The sequence below is a fragment of the Thamnophis elegans genome, chromosome 17 (genome assembly GCF_009769535.1).
Source record: "Thamnophis elegans isolate rThaEle1 chromosome 17, rThaEle1.pri, whole genome shotgun sequence".
NCBI classification, from domain to species: Eukaryota; Metazoa; Chordata; class Lepidosauria; order Squamata; family Colubridae; genus Thamnophis; species Thamnophis elegans.
The window spans coordinates 11,158,593-11,178,447 of NC_045557.1; the positions used below are offsets into that span (position 1 = coordinate 11,158,593).

The following is a 19,855-nucleotide window of genomic DNA, read 5'->3' on the forward strand; positions in this document are numbered from 1 at the left end:
ATCCACTAGGACTCCAAGTTCCCTCTCACAGATACTACTATTGAGTCTTTTGGGATTGGGCGGCCTATAAATTCATTAAATCAAATTAAATCAAATCAAGGTATCACCTATACTGTACCTGTGCATTTCGTTTTTCTTGGCTAAATGTAGAACCTGACTCTTTTCACCCTTGAATTTCACTTTGTTAGATAGTGCCCAATGTTCAAGTTTGTCAAGATCCCTCTGTATGTTAAGCCTATCTAATTAAAACATTTAAAATTAAAACATTTAAAAGAAAAAGTCTCTAAGATGTGGTGGGATCAATGAGGCAGAAGCCATATTTGTACAGGAAAAGTCCCTTTAGCTACTGTCAATTGTCCATTTTATTTCTGTCATCAATCAAACTTTTAGATCAGTGTTTCTCAACCTTGGCAACTTGAAGATGTCCGGACTTCAAATCCCAGAATTCCCCAGCCAGCGAATTGCTGGCTGGGGAATTCTGGGAGTTGAAGTCCGGACATCTTCAAGTTGCCAAGGTTGAGAAACCATGCTTTAGAGATTATATGTGAAGTCAGGCATGTCATTTGTAATCCACAGGACTGAACGAACTCAGTCAAACCGAGGCTTATCCCATAAGCACCTAGAGCATAGTTCAGCATACTGTGTAAACTCAGAAGAAACATAAAAGTCCGCTAATTCTTTTAATTAAGTCCATGAATTGCCCTAATCTGTGTTGTTGAACACGTTAGAATTGGCTTGAGTAAAAAGATCTATGACTTATAGCTGCAATGACTTAGTTCAACCAACAGATGGCGGAGTGATCCACAGTTGGGCATTTTTAGAGCATTTAGGGCTTCCGGGGAAATGTTTTAACTGATTCCTTTTGAGTTTAAATCTATTTTTATTTTCCATTATATATATTATTGTTTAATTTAATTTTATTATGTTAATTATTTTTTTTGTTATTAATTTCCTTTTCCTTTAGTTTTATGGTTTATTTTACTATATGATTTATTTCATTTCATTTTTATTATTTCATTTTATTTTTATTATTTTTATTAATTATTTTAATTATTATTATTTTTCTCACCTTCTCTCTTTTTATTTTATTTTCTTTTATTAGTAATTCCCTTTTATTTTATTTTACTTTATGACTTATTTCATTTTTATTATTTCATTTTATTTTTTATTATTTTATTATATTATTTTATTATTTTAATTATTTTTTATTTTTTTCTCACCTTCTCTGCTCTCTTTTCTTTTCTCTCTTCTTTTATTAGTAATTTTCTTTTCTTTTTCTTTTTTTTTTATGTTACTTTATGATTTATTTCATTTCATTTTTATATTCTATTTCATTTAATTATTTTATGTTATTATCTTTTATTATTTTATTTTATTATTTTAATTATTTTATTATTTCTTTCCTCACCTTCTCTCTCCTCTTCGTCTCTCCTCTTCTCTCTCTCTCTTTTTTTCTTTTTCTTTTCTTTTTCTCTCCTCTTCTTTTTATTTAATATCCTTTTATTTTATTTTTTTTTTTATTTTACTTTATAATTTATTTCATTTCATTTAATTATTTTATTCATTTCCTTTTATGTGTTTTTGTTTTGTTATCATCTCTTATTTATTTCCTATTTTATTTATTTTATTTTATTTTATTATTTCTTCCCTCTCATCTCTTTTTCTTCTACTTTCCTTTCTCTCTCCTCTTTTCTTGCATAAGAGAATGGGCTGGTGTTCATGCGCGTGAATGGCAGACTGGTTCCCCCTGCCCTCACCCGCCAGTAGTCAAGCTGTAAGAGTTGGGGAGCGGGGGCAGCGGCTGTTCTATCTGGTGTGTTTGTCAAGATCCTCCTGTATCTTAATCCTGTCTTCTGGAGTGTTGGCTATTCCTGTCAGCTTGGTGTCATCTGCAAATTTGATGAGTTCCTCATTTATTCCCTCGTCCAAATCATTGATGAAGATGCTGAAAAGTACTTGGCCTAAAACAGAACTTTGGGGAAATAATGAATGGAAACTAACCAAGGAGAGAAGCAACCTGGAATTAAGGAGAAACTTCTTAACAGTGAGGACAATTAACCAGTGGAACCCCTTGCCACCAGAAGTTGTGGGTGCTCCATCACTGGAGGCTTTCAAGAAGAGACTGGACAGCCACTTGTCCGAGATGATATAGGATGGTGATGGTGAACTTATGGCAACTATCAGCTGGCGTGTACGCTCGTCTTCCATTTTCCGGCGCGCGCATGTTCCCTGCGCAGCTCTTCTTCCTGGTTGAGGCCCAGATGAGCTCACATGTCTACGCAAAGTGTGTGCGCCCGCGAGGTACTGGTCTAGGTACCATCACTGGTCTAGGATCTCCTGCTTGAGCAGGGGGTTAGATTAGAAAACCTCCAAGGTCCCTTCCGACATTCTGTTATTCTGTTCTCTTATTCTGAAATCTCAGTTGCCTCGGGCAAACTGATCTTCCTGGCCGATAGCCCATCCTCGTGCCGAACTGAGGCTGTCTTTCAGGTTTCCGGCTTGCTTTCTAAACCAAGTTTCTAGCTCTTAAAGTGAGATGATGTCAGAGGCCTTAGGGAATCTCAGAGGCCGAAGAGAGGTCTCCACGAAACTGCCTCCGGTCAGGCGCAAGGATGTCAAAGGCCAAGAGAGAAGGACCATGGGAGACAGGAGAGCATCTTCCAGTGTTTGAGGGGCTGCCCCAGAGGAGGTAGGGGGTCCAGCTATTCTCCAAAGCCCCTGAAGGCCAGAGAAGGAAGAACAGATGGAGAGATTCAACCTGGAAATAAGGAGAGGAATTTTCTGGCAGGGAGAACAATCAACCCATGGAAGAGAAGTTGCCTTCGGAGGTTGTGGGAGCTTCATCCCTGGAGGCTTTCAAGGGGAGACTGGACTGCCCTATGTCAGAGATGGTGTAGGGTCTCCTGCTTGGGCAGGGGCTTGTATAGAAGACCCCCAAGGTCTCTTTGATTTCTATTAGTTGGAGGAGAAGGAGAGGAGGAGGAGGAGGAGAGGGTTCTACTGCACTAAGGTTGGACTAGAAGACCTCTGAGGTCCCTTTCAACTATATTCTGATAGAAGATACATAAATAGATGGATGGATGGATGGATGGATGGATGGATGGATGGATGGATAGATAGATAGATAGATAGATAGATAGATAGATAGATAGATAAGGTTGGGTAGGTAGGTAGGTAGGTAGGATGGATGGATGGATGGATGGATGGATGGGTAGGTAGGTAGAGGTAGAGATAGCGATGGTTGGATGAGAGAGAGAGATAAATGTATGTATGATAGAAGATAGATAGATAGATAGATAGATAGATAGATAGATAGATAGATAGATAGATAGATAGATATGATTGGGTAGATAGATATGATTGGGTAGATAGATATGATTGGGTAGGTATGTATGTAGGATGGATGGATAGATAGATAGGAGAAATAGAGGTAGAGATAGGGATGGATGGATGAGAGAGAGATGTATGTATGTATGTATGTATGATAGAAAGATAGATAAATGATAGAGGTGGATGGATGATAGAATATACGATAGATAGATAGATAGATAGATAGATAGATAGATAGATAGATAGATAGATAGATAGATAGATGATAGATAGATGATAGATAGATGATAGATAGATAGATGATAGATAGATAGATAGATGATAGATAGATAGATGATAGATAGATAGATAGATAGATAGATAGATAGATAGATAGATGATAGATAGATGATAGATAGATAGATAGATGATAGATAGATAGATGATAGATAGATGATAGATAGATAGATGATAGATAGATAGATAGATAGATAGATAGATAGATGATAGATAGATAGATGATAGATAGATAGATAGATAGATAGATAGATAGATGATAGATAGATGATAGATAGATAGATAGATAGATAGATAGATAGATAGATAGATAGATAGATGATAGATAGATAGATGATAGATAGATAGATAGATAGATAGATAGATAGATAGATAGATGATAGATAGATAGATAGATAGATGATAGATAGATAGATAGATAGATAGATAGATAGATAGATAGATAGATGATAGATAGATAGATGATAGATGATAGATAGATAGATGATAGATAGATAGATAGATAGATGATAGATAGATAGATGATAGATAGATAGATAGATAGATAGATAGATAGATAGATAGATAGATAGATAGATAGATAGATGAATGATAGAGATGAATGGATGGATGATAAAAGAGAGGGGGGGGCAAACTGACAGACACAGACAGACAGATTGATTGATAGGTAAGAAGCAGCCGGAGAGTCGATTCTTGCGCTGGAAACTTGCAAATCTTCTCCCGCTCTCTGCCTGCATCCGGGATGGAGGATTTTCAGAGCTGCAGCTGTGAATCGTGGCTTTCTCTCTTGGATGCCGATGATGGTTAGTTCCAGGAGGAGAGAGGAGCCGAAAGAGGAGGAGGAGGAGGAGGAGGAGGAGGAGGAGGGCGGGTGGCTCCGAAGACGTTTCGCTTTCAACTGAGGCGACGAGAGCGATTAACCGGGATGAAGCGTCTGGGGCATGTCTGGGCCTGGCTGAGCAAGGAAACAGGTGCGCACAGCTGGCAGGATCGGGCAGCTCCCAGCTGAGGCCCTGAGGCAGCTCAAGCACACCCTCCCAGCCACACGGACCGGGATCTCCAACCGGCTGCAGCTCCGGAGATGTGCTCTTGGGTCTCTCCTCACCTGGGAAAATCTCTCCGGCCAGAGATGGACTGAGCCATCCGTCTGTTGTGCCTCCGGTCAGAGCAAGATCCTTCGGGGAGGCCGGAAAGGAAGCAGCCACCATGAAGAAAATGTTCTCTTGTTCCAGCCATCAAGTGGCGGTGAGTACCGACGGCTGCTTTCACCGAATCGACAGGTGGCAGGTTGTTATCCTCCAGCAATTATACCCGAGATACCTGTAATTATGCTTTTGAAAAGCAGCAGAAATGTCGAACCTGCAGGCCATAAGGACTTGAGTTTTATCTCTCGGTTTTGAATCAAGCTGCTAGTCCTTAAGGTGGCACCCCCCCCCCCCAAAAGAGCTTGGAAAACCAGACTCTGGGCCAGGGCCTAGGAGGAGCCGTATGTTTTACAGTATTGAGGAGAGGAATTTAATCAGAACAGGGACCTTGGAGGTCTTCTAGTCTAACCCCTTCTCAAGCAGGGATCCCACCCTACACCATTTCAGACAAATAGTTGTCTAATCTCTTTTTAAAGACTTCCAGTGTTGGAGCATTTACAACTTCTGGAGGCAAGTCATTACGCTGATTAATTGTTCTCACTGTCAGGAAATATCTCCTTAATTCCAGGTTAAGTTCAGTTCCCATCCATCATTCCTCGTCTTCTTAGCTTACTACTGCCTTACTACAGGCTAGCTCTGTCTTGGCTGTTTGGGGGAACCCGGAGGTCTATTCCTAAGGGTAGAGCATTTGTTCTTACTCAAGCCGTAGTTTTCAACTTTACTTTATAGCTTACAGCTTCGTACCTACAATAGCACTTGGACTTATACAGCTAGTCCTCAAGTTACGGCTCCAGCCCAAAATTTATGTTGCTAAGTGAGAAAAAAACCCCTTCTGGCTCCAAATCATTATTCCAAGCACGCAAAATGTGTTGAAATATCGAGATGGTGCAAATTCATATCGCAATCCCAACTCCTGGCTGGCTGCTGGCAAGAGCCCAGATTCATAAGAGTCGGTAACGACAAAACCTAGATTGCAACAATGCATAACAAACTGCGACAAATTGACCTAACTCTACTCATTTTGCGTACAGGTCAGTGGTGGGTTTCAAAAACTTTTTGGAAGCTCTTCTGTAGGTGTGGCCTCCTTTCCGGGTCCACTGGTGGAACCTCTTCTAACCGGTTCGGTAGATTTGACGAACCGGTTCTATCGAACCGGTGCGAACTGGTAGGAACCCACCTCTGGTACAGGTAGTCCTCACCTTACGACCACGGTTGAGCCAGTGGTGGGTTCGTACTGGTTTGTACCAGTTCGGACGAATAGGTGGTAACTTGGCTGGATTACTGTATCGCGTTTTACATGGGGCTGCCCTTGAAGAGTGTTCGAAGACTTCAGTTAGTCCAGAACGCAGGTGCGCGAGCGATTGTGGGTGCACCCAGGTACACACACGTCACACCTATCTTCCGCGAGCTGCACTGGCTGCCCACTGGTCTCCGGACCCGTTTCAAGGTTCTGGTCGTTACCTATAAAGCCCTACATGGCATCGGACCTGGGTACCTGAGAGACCGCCTCCTGCCGATTACCTCCCATAGACCGATCAGATCGCACAGACTAGGCCTCCTCCGGATTCCATCTGCCAGCCAATGTCGGCTGGCGATTCCCCGGGGGAGAGCCTTCTCTGTTGCAGCTCCAGCCCTCTGGAATGACCTCCCCGTAGAGATCCGGACCCTTACGACCCTCCCAGCTTTCCACAAAGCCACCAAGTCCTGGCTGCTCCAGCAGGCCGGGGGGCTTGTGAAATATCCAGCCCCACGGAAACTGTGAATGTTGCGTATTTTAAAGTGTTGTTTTTGTCTATTTATCCCCTTGTGACCTCTAGACTGGACTACTGCAACGTGCTCTACATGGGGCAGCCCTTGAAGAGCATTCGGAGACTTCAGCTTGTCCAGAATGCAGCCGCGCGAGCGATTGTGGGTGCACCTCGGTTCACCCATGTTACACTATCCTCCGCAAGCTGCACTGGCTGCCTATTGGTCTTCGGATACGCTTCAAGGCGCTAGTCGTCACTTATAAAGCCCTTCATGGTATTGGACCTGGGTACTTGAGAGACCGCCTGCTGCCAATTACCTCCAATAGACCGATTAGATCCCACAGATTAGGCCTCCTCCGAATTCCATCCGCCGGCCAATGCCGACTGGCGACTACCCGGAGGAGAGCCTTCTCTGTGGCTGCTCCGACCCTCTGGAACGAGCTCCCCGTGGAGATTCGAACCCTCAGCACCCTCCAGGCCTTCCGCAAAGCCCTTAAAACCTGGCTCTTCCGACAGGCCTGGGGCTAAAGAGCTTTTGCCCCCCCCCCCCTCGAATGGTATGGTTGTTGTGTACTTTTAAATTGTGTATTGTTCTGTTTGTCTTTTTTATCCCTTATCTGTACCCCCTTCCCTGACTTGGATTGTGAGCTGCCCTGAGTCCCCTTCGGGGAAAAGGGCAGCATATAAATGCAATAAATTCAATTCAATTCCCTTGTTTATTGTGAGCCGCCCGGAGTCCTTCGGGAGTGGGCGGCATACAAGACCAATAAACTCAAACTGAAACTGGTTCTATCCTCAGCGCTGCCATCTTGATTTTTGGCTCGACGCATGGGCAGAACAATCTTCGTTGCAAAAATGTAATCCCTCCCCTGTTTTTTTTCTCACGCTGTGCGCATGCGCAGACCTTGTTAAAAAAATATTGGCGCCCCAAACCAGCGGTAACGGCGGCTGCAGCCTACCCCTGGATTGATCCCAAATTTATATTGCTAAGCGAGTCATTGGTCAAGTGAGTGTCGCCCCATTTTACGACTTTTCTTGCCGTCGTTGTTAAGCGGATCGTTGCAGTCGTTAAACGAGTAACCTGGTTGTTAAGTGAATCGGTCTTCTCCATTGAGCTTGCTTCTCAGAAAGTTGCAAAAAGAAAAGTTGATTACGGGACCCCGGGACGCTGCGGCCGTCATAAGAATGACTCCGGAGTCCTTCGGGATTGGGTGGCCTATAAATCGTATTAATAAAAATAAATAAAAATAAATAATTGCCAAGAATTTGAATTTTGATCGCGTGACCTTGGGGATGCGGCAACAGTTAGTGACCGTTCACAGTTATGATGGAAAAAGTGACTTACGACCATTTTTCACACTTAACAACACTTGTAGTTATCTCCATAGTCCCATGATCAAAATTCAGACATCTGGCTACTGACTCATATTTATGACGATCACACGATCCTCTTTTGTGACCTTCTGACAAGCCAAGTCAATGGGGAATCCCGATTCACTTAACGACCGGGTGACTAAATTAACAACTGCAGTGATTCATCTAACAAATGTTGCAAGAAAAATCGTCAACTTGGGGGGGGGGGCTTAATGTGTCTCATTTAGCAACATACATTTTGGGCTCAATTGTCCTAAGTCGAGGTCTACCCGCAGTTTTAATTCGCAGGGTTGAAACCTAGCAGTCAATATCAGGGCTCAGTGTAGGAAGCACTCTGCGCATGGGCAGAGGGAGGTGAACATATGTTCTGGTTGGGATATTCCAAGCTGCAATTAACAGCTGAGAAGAATCATTGGGGAAAATATTGAGCAATAATAAAAAAAAAATAACAGAGCTGGAAGGGACCTTGGAGGTCTTCTAGTCCAGCCCGCTGCTCAAGCAGAAGACTCTATACTATTTCAGACAAACGGCTGTCCAGTCCACTTCAAAACCTCCAGTGATGGGACACCCACAACTTCCAGTGGCAAGCTGTTCCGCTGTTTAATTGTCCTCACTGTTGGGACATTTCTCCTTAATTCCAGATTGCTTCTCTCCTTGATTAGTTTCCATCCATTGTTTCTTGCCTTCTGGTGCTTTGGAGAGTAGCTTGACTCCCTCTTCTTTGGGGCAGCCCCTCAGATATTAGAAGATGCTATCCTGTCTCCCCTGGTCCTTCTTTTCATTAAACTAGACATCCCCAGTTCCTGCAACTGTTCTTCTGATGTTTTAACCTCCAATCCCCAAATCCTCTTTGTTGCTCCTCTCTGCACTCTTTCTAAAGCAGTGTTTCTCAACCTTGGCAACTTGAAGATGTCCGGACTTCAACTCCCAGAATTCCCCAGCCAGCATTCGCTGGCTGGGGAATTCTGGGAGTTAAAGTCCAGACATCTTCAAGTTACCAAGGTTGAGAAACACTGTTCTAAAGTCTCCACATCTTTTTTTATATCATAGCAACCAAAACTGGGTGCAATATTCCAAGGGTGGCCTTAGCAGGGCCTTATAGAGAAGTTCAATTTAGTTGTGGAAATGGTTGCCATTCATTATTATTTAATTGTTCAGCCTTGCCCTGTCCTGCCCTCACGTTAGTTCCGGTCTCGGGGACCAAGCAGGGCCTTAGGAGATGCTTTTCTCTGTTGCTTCAATGCCCATCCTTTGTGGGTGTTGCCCCCACCAACTATGCAACCGAGAGGAAGGGCCCGGATGGATGCCCTTTGGGGGCTGAGGGACACCCCTCCACCCGCGGGATTTTTTCATGGCATCTCTAAGGGAACAAAAGATCCTTAGGAAATGAGGGTCTCGGCAACTGGTACTTCATTCTGTCCAAGCAGGGAGATTAAAAGAGTTGGAAGGGACCTTGTAGATCATCTAGTCCAACCCCCTGTCCCCAAGCAGGAGACCCTACACCATTTCTGACAGAGGGAAGTCCAGTCTCTTCTTGAAAGCCTCCAGGGATGAACCTCCCACAACTTCTGTTCCATGGGTTGATTGTTCTTCCTTCTTATTTCCAGGTTGAATCTCTTCTTGGTCAGTTTCCATCTGTTCTTCCTTCTCTGGCCTTCGGGTGCTTTGGAGAATAGCTTGACCCCTTCCTCCTCTCTGGTGCAGCCCCTCAAATATTGGAAGATGCTCTCCTGTCTCCCCGGGTCCTTCTCTTCCCTAAACCAGCCATGCCCAGTCCCTGCAACCGTTCATCAGATGTTTGAGCCTCCTGTCCCCTCATCTAGTCCAACCCCCTGCCCCCAATCAGGAGACCCTACACCATTTCTGACAGAGGGAAGTCCAGTCTCTTCTTGAAAGCCTCCAGGGATGAAGCTCCCACAACTTCTGTTCCATGGGTTGATTGTTCTCACTGTCAGGAAATTCCTCTTGCTTCCAGGTTGAATCTCTCCTTGGTCAGTTTCCATCCACTCTTCCTTGTCTGGCCTTCAAAGGTGCTTTGGAGAATAGCTTGACCCCCTTCCTCCTCTCTGGGGCAGCCCCACAACTATTGGAAGATGCTCTCCTGTCTCCCCTGGTCCTTCTCTTCCCTAGACTAGCCAGGCCCAGTTCCTGCAACCGTTCATCTGATGTTTTAGTCTCCAGTCCCCTCATCATCCTGGTTGCTCTTCTCTGCACTCTTTCTAGAGTCTCAACCTCTTTTTTTATATTGTGGTGACCAAAACTGGATGCAGGATTCTGGTGTGGCCTTACTAAGGCTTTACAGAGTGGTATTAGGACTTATCTTGTTCTAGATTGTATCCCTCCGTTAATGCAGTTTAGGATTGCGTTGGCTTTTTTGGCTGCTGGCTCCTATTTAGCTGGTTGTCCACTAAGACTCCAAGATGCCTCTTTTAGTCACTGCTATTAAGCCTGGTTTCACCCAGTCTCTATATGTGTAATTTTGGCTTTTCTTGCCTAAGTGTAGGAGTTTACTTTTCTCTACACTGAATTTCGTTTTGTTAGAGAGGGCCCAGGGTTCAAGTTTCTCAAGAGAGTTGGGCAAGAGAGGTTTGGATCCAGAAATTGGGATCTTCACAACCCCCTGGGCCAATCTGGAGATGCCAGTGATCGTGGGGTGGGGAGGAGGGGTTCCTTCCCAAAGGAGGCTCAAATCACTAGGTGGGGTGGGGGAGAGATGGGGGTGAGGAAGTTTCCGAATCAGAGGAAAAACAAGGAAGGCAAAGAATCCTGTAGGTAGAATTCATAATGAATAAACAAAGAAATCCCATGAGCCTAGCTGTTTCTTCTTCGGAATTATGTCACTTTCGAAATATGTTGAGGGTGTTTTGCAAAGAGAACGGTTGATGGGAGGTCAGCTGCACTCTCTGTCCTGAAGCTGTTAGGCAGGTTCTCCTTCTTTCTTTTCTTTTCTTTTCTTTCTTTCCTTCTTTCCTTCTTTCTCTCTTTTTCTTTTTTCTTTCCTTCCTTCCTTCTTCTCTCTCCTTTCTCTTTCTTTTTTTCCTTTCTTTCTTTCTCTTTCTTTCTTTCTTTCTCTCCTTTCTCTTTCTTTCTTTCCTTCCTTCTCTCCCCTCCCTCCCCTTTCCTTTCCTTCCTCTCTTTCTTTCTATTTCCTTCCTCCCTCCATTCCTCCCTCCCCTTTCTTGCTCTTTTTTTCTATTTCCTTCCCTCCCCTTCTCTTTCTTTCTTTCCTTCTTCCTTCCTTCCTTTCATTTCCTTCCTTCCTTTCCTTCTTCCTTTCTTCCCTCTCACCCTCTCTCCTTTCCCCCTTCCTTCTTTCCTTCCTTCCTTCCCTTTATCTTTCTATTTTCTTCCTTCCTTTCATTCCCTTCTTCCTTTCTTCCCTCTCTCCCTCCCTCCTTTCCTCCTTCCTTCTCTCCCCTTTCTCCCTCCCCCTTCCTTCCTTCCTTCCTTCCTTCCTTCCTCTTTTTCCTCCTCTTTCCCCAAGTTTTCTAAATGTGGAATATAAAGTGAAAAAGTGGAACTCTGCCAGAAGGCTGAACTTCACTTCCCGAAGACCCGGAGTTGAAGGGACAAGGGGCACAGCATTCAAAGGTTCCCACAAAGGAGCCGTCATTTTAGGCAGAACAAAAGATCTCTCCCATTTTATTCAGCCCTCTCACTACACTTCGTTTCCTCTAAAGGTTGAGCTGGCCCTTTTGTGTCCTCTCCAAATAGAGGATTGTCCCAGAAACAATGAGCACTTGGGCCTTTGAAATGAAAGCGCCTGAGTCAGCCTTCCCAGGTAGAGAAGGCAGGAAACAGAGGAGCTAATTCTACTCCTATTGTAAGGCTACAATAACAGAAGATCTTGCAGATGGGAAAGGACAAATCTCCCTTTTCACAGTCTGGTAATTGAGGGTGGATTCTTTCTACCTTTTTTCTCTTCCAGTTATACAATTGAGGCTACCCCTTCTTTTATATCTAGTTCAGTATGTCTAGTTTAATGAAAACAGATTAACAGAGCTGGAAGTGATCATGTGGGTCCAGTCTCTTCTTAAAAGCCTCCAGTGATGAAATAACAGAATAACACAGTTGGAAGGGACCTTGTAGGTCATCTAGTCCAACCCCCACCCAAGCAGGAGCCCCTATCCCATTTCTGACAGAGGGCAGTCCAGTCTCTTCTTGAAAGCCTCCAGGGATGAAGCTCCCGCAACTTCCAAAGGCAACTTCTGTTCCATGGGTTGATTGCTCTCCCTGTCAGAAAATTCCTCCTTAATTCCAGGTTGAATCTCTCCTTGGTCAGTTTCCATCCATTCTTCCTTCTCTGGCCTTCAAAGGTGCTTTGGTGAATAGCTTGACCCCCTTCCTCCTCTCTGTGGCAGCCCCTCAAATATTGGAAGATGCTCTCCTGTCTCCCCTGGTCCTTCTCCTCACTAGACCAGCCAGGCCCAGTTCCTGCAACCATCCATCGTAAGTTTTAGTCTCCAGTCCTTTGAGCATCCTAGATAGATTCAGATTAATAGAGTTGAAAAGAACCTTGCAGGTCATCTAGTCCAACCCCACTTCCAAGCAGGAGACCCTACACCAGATAGCAGTCCAGTCTCTTCTTGAAAGCCTCCAGGGATGAAGCTCCCACAACTTCCGAAGGCAACTTCTGTTCCATGGGTTGATTGTTCTCCCTGTCAGGAAATTCCTCCTTATTTCCTGATTGAATCTCTCCTTGGTCAGTTTCCATCCATTATTCGTTCTCTGGCCTTCAAAGGTGATTTGGAGAACAGCTTGACCCTCCTCCTCCTCTCTGTGGCAGCTCCTCCAAGATTGGAAGATGCTCTCCTGTCTCCCCTGGTCCTTCTCCTCACTAGACTAGCCAGGCCCAGTTCCTGCAACCGTTCATCGTATGTTTTAGCCCCCAGTCTCCTAAAAAGGAAGGACTAGGGATGATATGATAGCAATCTTCCAATATTTTTTTTGCGAGGGGTTGCCATAGAAAGGGTGGGGGTGTCAATCTATTCTGCAAAGCACCTGAAAGACAAGAAGCAATGGGTGGAAACTAATCAAGGAGAGAAGCAACTTGGAACTAAGGAGAAATTTCCTGACAGTGAAAACAATTAATCAGTGGAACAACTTTCCTCCAGAAGTTGTAAATGCTCCAACACTGGAAGTTTTTAAGAAGAGACTGGGGGACACTCTGGTATAAGGTCTCCTGCTTGAGCAGGGGGCTGGACTAGAAGACCTCCAAGGCCCCTTCCAACTTCTATATCTGATGCTTCCCTAGGCAGGATCTTGTCCTTTCTCTCTCAAGCTCTTTCCTACAACACACCATTACGGAAGCTGGGCTGTCACCTATTAGGGATGCCGCAGCGGCTCCTGCACTGAGCAGGGGTTGGACTAAATGACCTCAAAGGGCCCTCTATAAGAAGAGAGGCCTAATCAGTGAGCGGAGAAATATTCTCCAGGAACAAGAGGAGATTCCCTCTCTTGGGAACTGAATGACCTGAGAGAGGGCCGACGCCTTCCGCCGACGCCCAAACTTCTTCCCTTCCCTCAGAGGTAATTCGGGCTGGGTGTGTGGCCTTGCGCAATCTCCCCTCCGACAACAGCAGGGCGTGTGCGTTTGCCATGCCGTGTCTTCACAACCGGATTGTGTCTTCTGTCAGGAGGACCCAGGCGGGCACTTCACTTCCCCGAAACTGATCTTCTTGCCAAAGCAAACAGCGCGGAGGGAAGGCGCAACCGAGGAGGCTCCAGAGGCGGGATGGGGATCAGGGCAAGGATGCCTAGGGGGCAAGGGAGGGGGGTTGGCATGGGGGGAGAGTCCCTGGGCAAGGCTGAGTTGGGGGCTGAAAAACGAAGGCTTATTCAGTCCTCAAAAGGCTCCACAGGCTGGGATTTGAGCCCAACTTCTCAGCTCCTCTGGAATCCTAAACCTAAAATAATAAAAGAAACAATAATAACATCAAAAGAATAACGAAATGAAAGAAATAATCATAATAAAATAAGAAAAATAAAAAAGGAAAGGAAAGGAAATAGAATAAAAGAAAACGAATACAACAAAAGGAGAACAAAATACATAGTAATAAAAAATAAATCGTAAAAAAAATATATCAGAATCGAAAAGTGAAACGAAATAGAATAAAATGGAATAAGATAAAATGTAGGCTTAAAATAAAATAAGTGTTAAAATAAATAATAATATTAAAATATTCAAAAGAATAAAATAAAGTAAGGTGAAATATAGAATTAAATAAACGAATAAAATAAAAATAATGAAATAAAATAATAAAACAAAAAATAAAAAAATTAAACGAAACGAAATGGAATAAAATGGATAAAATATAGACAAATAAATAAATAATAAAATAAAATAGAATAAGAAAATATAGAATCAAATAAACGAATAAAATAATAATAATGAAACAAAATAAATAATAAAACAAAAAATAAAAAAAATGAAACGAAACGAAATGGAATAAAATGGAATAAGATAAAATATAAACTGAAATAAATAAATAATAAAATAAAATAAATAAAATAGAATAAGATAAAATATAGAATGAAATAAACGAATAAAATAATAATAATGAAACAAAATAAAAGACAAAACGATAAAATAAAATGAATAATAAAGCACTAAAAAATAAAATAAGAAATGAAACAAAAGGGAATAAAATAGAATAAAATAAAATGAACAAAATATTAAAATAAATAACAAAATAAATAAAAACAGAATAGAAAATAAAATAAAATAGATAGAAGAAATATTTGTACCTCAAGGTTGAACTGTGGGCTGAGCTGTACACTGATGACGTTACCTAATTGGGTCGTGAAAGGTCTGTGAGAAAACCAGCCAGCTCTGAGGGCGCAAGCGACCTCACAAAACAAAACAAAACAAACAAAACAAAACAAAACATGACCCAGGGTCACTGAAACCGTCATAAATACGAGACAGCATCCAAATTTGACCACATGGCCATGTGTGTGTGTCTCTGTGTGTGTGTGTGTGTGTGTGTTGCAATGGTCAGAACTGTGAAACACAGTCCCAGGTCCACATTTTTCCAGTACCGTTCTAACGTTGGTCACTAAATGAACTGTTGTAGGTCGTAAGGGCTACCTGTATCCCCTTTCTCTGCTGATAAGAAATATCGGTGCAGAGGGACACAAATCATTTTGCCCGCCTGCAAATCACTTAAAATCCGACCAAGGTGTAATTTGTACCCATTATTTGAACACCTTCTACAGGGGTGTGTGTGTGTGTGTGTGTGTGTGTGTGTGTGTGTGACAAAACATGGTTTCTCCTTAACCCTGCATCGCGACGTGAGAAGGCCCCTTCCAACTCTGCTCTTCGGCATTCTCTCGCCCTCCAGATCGAAAGCTGGAATAAGCTCGACCAGAAGCTGTTTGACGCGGTTGAGAAGGGGGACGTCATCCGGACAGCCCTCTTTGCCTCGAGGAAGACGGCCCACCCCACCAAGCTCAACGCCCTGGGACAATCTGCGTACGTAAGTCTTTCCCCGGGAGGGACATCCAGTCGGCCAGGCCCACTCAGTCACATGACCACCTAGCCACGCCCGCCCAGGCGGTCATACATTAGGCAGATCTTCTGACAAGCAAAATCAAGGGAGGAAGCCAGGTTCACTTAGCCGCCGTGTTACTGACTTAACAACTGCGGCGCAGTGGTGGGTTCCGGGCGCTACGGCCGTACTGGTAGCAGCTGGGAGCAGCGGCCACCACACCAGTACGATGGCTCGCTTGGCCCACCCGCCCACCTGCTGTTTATAATGTGACTGGCCAATTGCGCATGTGCACACAGCATGCGGCACCTGCGTGACCTGCGCGGGCAGCTGAGTGTCGCAGGGCGGTGGCATACACATGCCTGCATAGCGCCCGTGCCCGACTGGGACGCCCGGCCCCGTGTGCAGCGTACCGGTTGCAACAGGATCTGGAACCCACTACTGAACTGCGGAGATTCACTTAACAGCTATGGCAAGAAAGCTGGTACAATGGAGCAAAGTTCACTTAACCAATGTTTCACTTTGCAACATAAGTTTTGGGCTCAGTTGTGGTCATAAATCAAGGGTCATAAATCAAGGGTTACCTATATTTTTTGTGTCCTCCTTGTTCATCCTGACTGGGGCAGTTTCTTTCAAGTGGAGGGTGAAAATTCCTCCCTCTATAAAACTTGGTTTGCCAGATTTTAGAGAAAAAGAGCAACTGAATGGAACTGAGTGTTTACTGGCCGGATGCCTTTCCTGTCGCCAGTGTGGAGTTTTGTTCATCAGATATATTCTCATTGTGCTCAGAAAAATAAGCCTCTACCTAGGATTGAACTCACAGCCTCCTGATTGTGAGGCGAGAATGCCACCTCTTAAAAAGAAAGAAACCAAGGTTTAATTTTAGATCATAGGTGTCCCACCTTGGCAACTTGAAGACTAGTGGACTACAACTCCCAGAATTCCCCAGCCAGCCAGCAAGTTCTCAAGATCGGGAATCCCTGCTTTAGATAATCTTAAGAGAAACACATTTTCTGTGGGTTTTTTTTTCATTGTTTAATGACCCTGTAATCCCTTGTGGGGGTGGAATCGGGGCAACTGAATGCAGCTGAATATTTACTGGCCAGATGCCTTTCCTCTCGCCACAGCCGAGTTTTTTTCTCCAGCAGATATCTTCTTTTTTTAAAAAAATTTTAAAAAGATTTTTATTAACAAACATGTAAAATACACACACACACAAATTAGACGTACAACACATTTATACAATACAGTGTGAACAGGAACTTCCTGTTTTTATATTAGCAATCATCAATCGATATCACTCACATTATATTATTTCCCTTTCTATCGTATTTCATTTAGGTTTCACCATTCTTAACCCTCTTATTTTACTCATAACTATTATTTTTGAGTGTTGTTATATTCTTGTTGAGGGAAGCATGGCTTCCCTCAACAATATTTTTTCCTTTTTCTTGAATTGTCCTGTGGCGAGGTGCACCATGGCAAGAGGTCTGTGAAGTTCCCAGAAGATGACCTAATTAATTTATGAGCCTCGAGACAAAGTTCAAAAGAAATCCATTCATTTATTAGGATCAACATTCTGGCATGTTCTCCTGTGGAGCCGAAACTGACTACCGCTTAATTGCATTTGAACTTTACCCCTGTGTCCCCTCCCCTCTGTCTGGGTCATAAATCACATTCACCAACAAGGTTGTAGAAATATGAGATCCGACTCTGTGCCGAAGGTATGCATGGAATCCTCCCTCCGATGCCAACCTGATAATAGTCATGGCAACGCTTTACAAGTTGGCAAGGTTCATGTCCCACGGCAAGTTGTCCAGTTCATTCTGCCAAGGAAGGGGGGGAGGGGAGCTTCTCAAATCTTCTATGGAATTCCTTGATTTTGCTGGTGGAAAAATTTTTAAAAATGATTTTTTGGGGTCTCTACTGCAGGTTCCATCTGGCAGCTTCCAAGGGCCTCACGGAATGCCTCACCATCCTGCTCACCCAGGGGGCTGATGTAAATGATAAGAACGAGGACGGTGGGTACCAGCCCAACGGCCCCCCTCCCCTCTTTCACCCAGGCCATTTGCACAAAGGGGTTTAGTTTAGTTTACTTTCTTGTTGTTGCACCACATGCAACGAAATTAAACGCCTTTTTCGGTGTCCATTATAACTATAAAAATAAAAACACAAACACACCCCATTCTCTACAATTGAATTGAAAGCCATATGGCATTCATATTGCACTACACTGTAGAATTCAATGTAGTTACTGCCCTGAGATATAAGCTGTTTTTCAGCCTATTTGCCCTTGTTTTTATTCCATGCAAGAAGCGCTTGTTTTCCCTGGTCATCCAGGGAGTCAACTCCCAGCGTTGTCATCGTAAGAGAAGGGGTGGGGAAGTGCATTTCTCGCATACTGTCAGCGGGAGTCGGAGCTCAGATTACTGCAGCAGGCTTGGGAGGGGTGCATCTCATTAGGGGAATGTGATTTATGACACAGACTGAGGGAAGCGGGGGAACAGGGATAAAGTTCAGCGATAAATCAAACAAAGCTTAGGCCCGATTGTGAAAAGATCTTGCCTGTAATGCTCCTAATAAATGTATTGTATTGAAATACATTGTATTGAAATGTTTTGCATTGAAACTTGGCTCAATACTCATGAATCAATTAGGGCATTTTTAGGAAACCTTACAGACAGTCAAGTCTAAGCTTTGTTTGATTTACAGCTGAACTTTACCCCTCCCCTCAGGCGGTGTCACAAATCTCATTGCCCAATGAGGTGCACCCCTCCCAAGCCTGCTGCAGTAATCTGAGATACGACTTCAGCCGACAGTATGCGTGGAATGTACTCCCCTCGTTCTCTCACTATGACAACAGTGGGAGTTGACTCAGGGCTTCTGATTGGGATACGTTTATCCACAGTGATAGCATCTGTGCAATGTTTGATATATAGCACAGAACGGTTTGCAGTGTGCTCCTATAGGTCAGGGTGATAAAAGATGTCCCAATTTGTGTTCTCAAAGAAATCCTGAAATTGTTGGGAAGCATCTTCTGGCCAAGGTTTCACTGTCTTGATTATAGGCAGAGCCCGTCTCTTAAGAGGGATGTAGGCTGGTACTAAAAGCAGTGAACTATGGTCTGATTGTCCCAACGGTGGAATTTGTATAACCTTATAGCCATGTTTATATATATATATATAAACATAAAATTTAGGCGTACAACACATTTACACAATACAATACGAACAGCAGCTTCCTGTTCTTTCTAATAGCAATTATCAATCAATACCGCTCACCTTATATTATTTCCCCTTCTATTGTATTTCATTCAGATTTCACCATTCTTAACTCTCTTATTTTACTCATAACTATTATTTTTTGAGTTTTGTTATATTCCTTCATTGATTCTTGTTTCTTTCCTCCATCCACCTATACCATTTATCCCATATCTGGTAGAATTCTGATTCTTCTTTTCCCTGGATTTCTTTAGTTAGTTTGTCCATTTCAGCACAATCCATAACCTTTCTTATTATTTCATTTTCGCTTGGAGTTAATTTGTTTTTCCATTTCTGGGCCGTAATTATATGTAGTATTAAATACTGGATTTCTTTTTTGTATTTCGCAGACATTATTCCTAGCCTGTTATTCCTGTTTAATGTTGGTATATGCTTTGTCGAAGAAGTTTGCTCCTCTGGTGGCACACTTACCATGCTGGTAGAATTTAGGGAGCACTGCTTCCCCCCCCCAAAAAAAACATATAAAATACACACACACAAAAACCTAACACTTAAGACTACATTTACACAATACATTGGAACGACTTGTTCCTTCTTTTAGCAGTTTCAAATCAGTACTATTCTCCTTATGTTATTTCCCCTTCTAATATGTTTCACTTAAGTTTCACCATTTTTAACCCTCTTCTTTCATTTTCTTTTACTCATCTATCTGATATATTGGCTAATTACCTCTACTAAAGATGATTAGGGGACTGGCGACTAAAACATATGAAGAACAGTTGCAGGAACTGGGCATGGCTAGTTTAATGAAAAGAAGGACTAGGGGAGACATGATAGCAGTCTTCCAATATCTCAGGGGTTGCCACAAAGAAGAAGTGCTATTCTCCAAAGCACCTGAAGGCAGGACAAGAAGCAATGGGTGGAAATTAATCAAGGAGAGAAGCAACTTAGAACTAAGGAGAAATTTCCTGACAGTTAGAACAATTAACCAGAGGAACAGAAGTTGCCTCAAGAAGTTGTAAATGCTCCAACACTGGAAGTCTTTAAGAAGATGTTGGACAGCCATTTGTCTGGAACGGGATAGGGTTTCCTGCCTAGGCAAGGGGTTGGACTAGAAGACCTCCAAGGTCCCTTCCGACTCTGCTATTTTATTGTATTGTATTGTATTGTATTGTATTGTATTGTATTGTAAGACAAGTTTGAATTCTCCTGAGTGCATATATATATATGACAATCCTCCTTCACTTCTACTTTTTATTAACTTTCTTAGC

The 19,855-nt window shown here is 43.2% G+C and overlaps 1 protein-coding gene across 1 annotated transcript in view; it reads left to right on the forward strand.

Annotated features, from left to right (window-relative positions):
• ANKRD35 (ankyrin repeat domain 35) overlaps window positions 1–19,855 on the forward strand; it is a 57,044-nt gene that overhangs the window by 6,258 nt on the left and 30,931 nt on the right. The window contains exons 2-3 of the mRNA XM_032234327.1: window positions 15,217–15,347; window positions 17,296–17,384. Of these exons, the coding sequence (XP_032090218.1) occupies window positions 15,217–15,347; window positions 17,296–17,384 (220 nt within the window). The remainder of the gene's footprint in view (window positions 1–15,216; window positions 15,348–17,295; window positions 17,385–19,855) is intronic.